At 41.6% G+C, this 2,041-nt stretch overlaps 1 protein-coding gene across 1 annotated transcript; it reads left to right on the top strand.

Annotated features, from left to right (window-relative positions):
- Nucleotides 1–809: 809 nt before the first annotated feature.
- On the top strand, nt 810–1,963 carry CFL2 (cofilin 2 (muscle)). The gene is made up of 3 exons (XM_009701515.1): nt 810–1,117; nt 1,218–1,294; nt 1,386–1,963. Exons 1-3 carry the CDS (start codon nt 858–860, stop codon nt 1,496–1,498), a joined length of 450 nt encoding a protein of 149 aa, XP_009699817.1. The 5' UTR covers nt 810–857; the 3' UTR covers nt 1,499–1,963.
- Nucleotides 1,964–2,041: the final 78 nt, after the last annotated feature.

Below are 2,041 nucleotides of genomic sequence, written 5' to 3' on the forward strand. Positions count from 1 at the left end.
AATTGTTGGACCGAGGGCAAGGGCGCTGCAGATGGGTTTAGCTCTCTCGCTTGCAATAGGGCTTGCTAAACCATTTTCTTTTTGCCGTGAGCTCCTCGTTTTCCCTGTCAGTGTTTTGTTTTCTTGCTGTTTTAGGCTCGGGTTTTGAACGGCTTGCAAGCCTTATGGGGAGCCGTACGCGTTGTAACTGGTATTTTTGTATGAAGGAGGAGCAATGAAATGATACTCATGCAGCAGTACGAAGTAAAAATCAGGAGTTTTTAAAGCGCGGTGTTGAAGCTGACACAATGCAGAAAACATTTCTGCTGCTTGTAGAGCCTTACATCACCCAACAAAATGAGAGTCATGACAGTGCTGGATGTGAGCTGCTGCTGTACCGTTTATTCCACTAAAAAAAAAAAAAAACCCGAACAAAAAGCCCACCCCCATCCCAACGCAAAACTGCAAACTCCTCTCCTAGGTCCAGTTCCCACACCCCCTGCCCTCCCCCTCCCCCAGATAAGCCAAGTGCATGATAAGGTAATGGAAAACTGCTTGAGTTGCGTGCCTAGTTGTATAAAACTGCTGTCCAGAATCACAGCTGAAGATGCTGAGATCTGCAACAAGAGAGTACAGAATTTACACCTCCTTTATATCTTCTGCTCCAATCATGCAAAGATTACTAAATGCATAGTGTGTTCAGGTTGAGTATAGTATTTTTATTTTTGTGGGGGCAGGCAGACTTCTTTATCTAGCGCTGTGGGCTATTATCTTTTCTAGTAAGTGTTAATTTTTTTCGTTTAAATTATTCCTTTGATCTCATTTTACAGGCTTCTGGAGTAACAGTGAACGATGAAGTCATAAAGGTTTTTAATGACATGAAAGTAAGGAAATCTTCAACCCCAGAAGAAATTAAGAAAAGAAAGAAAGCTGTTCTCTTCTGCTTAAGTGATGACAAAAAACAAATAATTGTAGAGGAGTCAAAGCAGATATTGGTTGGTGACATTGGAGATACTGTGGAGGACCCCTATACAGCCTTTGTGAAGTTGCTACCTTTGAATGATTGCCGGTACGCTTTGTATGATGCCACATACGAGACAAAGGAATCTAAGAAAGAAGACCTGGTATTTATATTCTGGTGTGTAAAAGCAAAGCTTGCTGTTAAAATTGAATATTCTGGAGTTAACACTGGATGACTGAATAACTGTTTTGTTGTGGTTTTCTTCTTTCCTTCAAAGGGCTCCTGAAAGTGCCCCTTTAAAAAGCAAGATGATCTACGCAAGTTCTAAAGATGCCATTAAAAAGAAATTTACAGGTACGGACCTAAAAATGTTTTACTCATGAATTATAATGCCGTTTACATGTTGCAGTTCTCACAAGCACATTGTTGTCCGTCTGTCTTTCAGGTATTAAACACGAGTGGCAAGTAAATGGTTTGGATGATATTAAGGACCGTTCAACACTTGGAGAGAAACTGGGAGGCAATGTGGTAGTTTCACTTGAAGGAAAACCCTTATAAAAAGACAGACAAGTGCCATCTGGATCTAAGGAGCTTCCATTTCTGCAGCTCGTTCAATTGGAATAGTATTAGTCTCCCTGTCCCCTTCCCTCCTCAAAAAATAAGTCCCTTCCCTAATGTCCCTGAAGGAGATGTCATTGTTAAGCAGTCTACCAGTGATTGCCATTAGACTGTTTAATCCTGGTAGGTTTATGTAGGATCCAAGGAATGCTTTCACGTCATACTCTTAGCCAAAACTGACGTTGCAGGCATTCCTTGCAACATGTACAATGAATGTGATAGTTAATGTGAATAGTCTAGCAGACAGCAAAGGGTAAGCTAATTGAATGCCTTGAAAGTATTGTCCACTGGTCGGATGGTAGACTCTATACAGTATTACTTACAGTTGCACTTGATTGCAGTTCCATGAGGCTCTTGTGCATTCATACACCTCACCTGCCTTGACAAGCCTATTTTTGTGACATGGCAGCACACAACACTATGCATTTAAAGCACTTTTTTGTAATCTGTTTGACCCGCCCCCCCCCCCCCCCACACCACACA

This window comes from Cariama cristata, unplaced genomic scaffold, assembly GCF_000690535.1.
Source record: "Cariama cristata isolate BGI_N322 unplaced genomic scaffold, ASM69053v1 scaffold10760, whole genome shotgun sequence".
Lineage (NCBI taxonomy): Eukaryota > Metazoa > Chordata > Aves > Cariamiformes > Cariamidae > Cariama > Cariama cristata.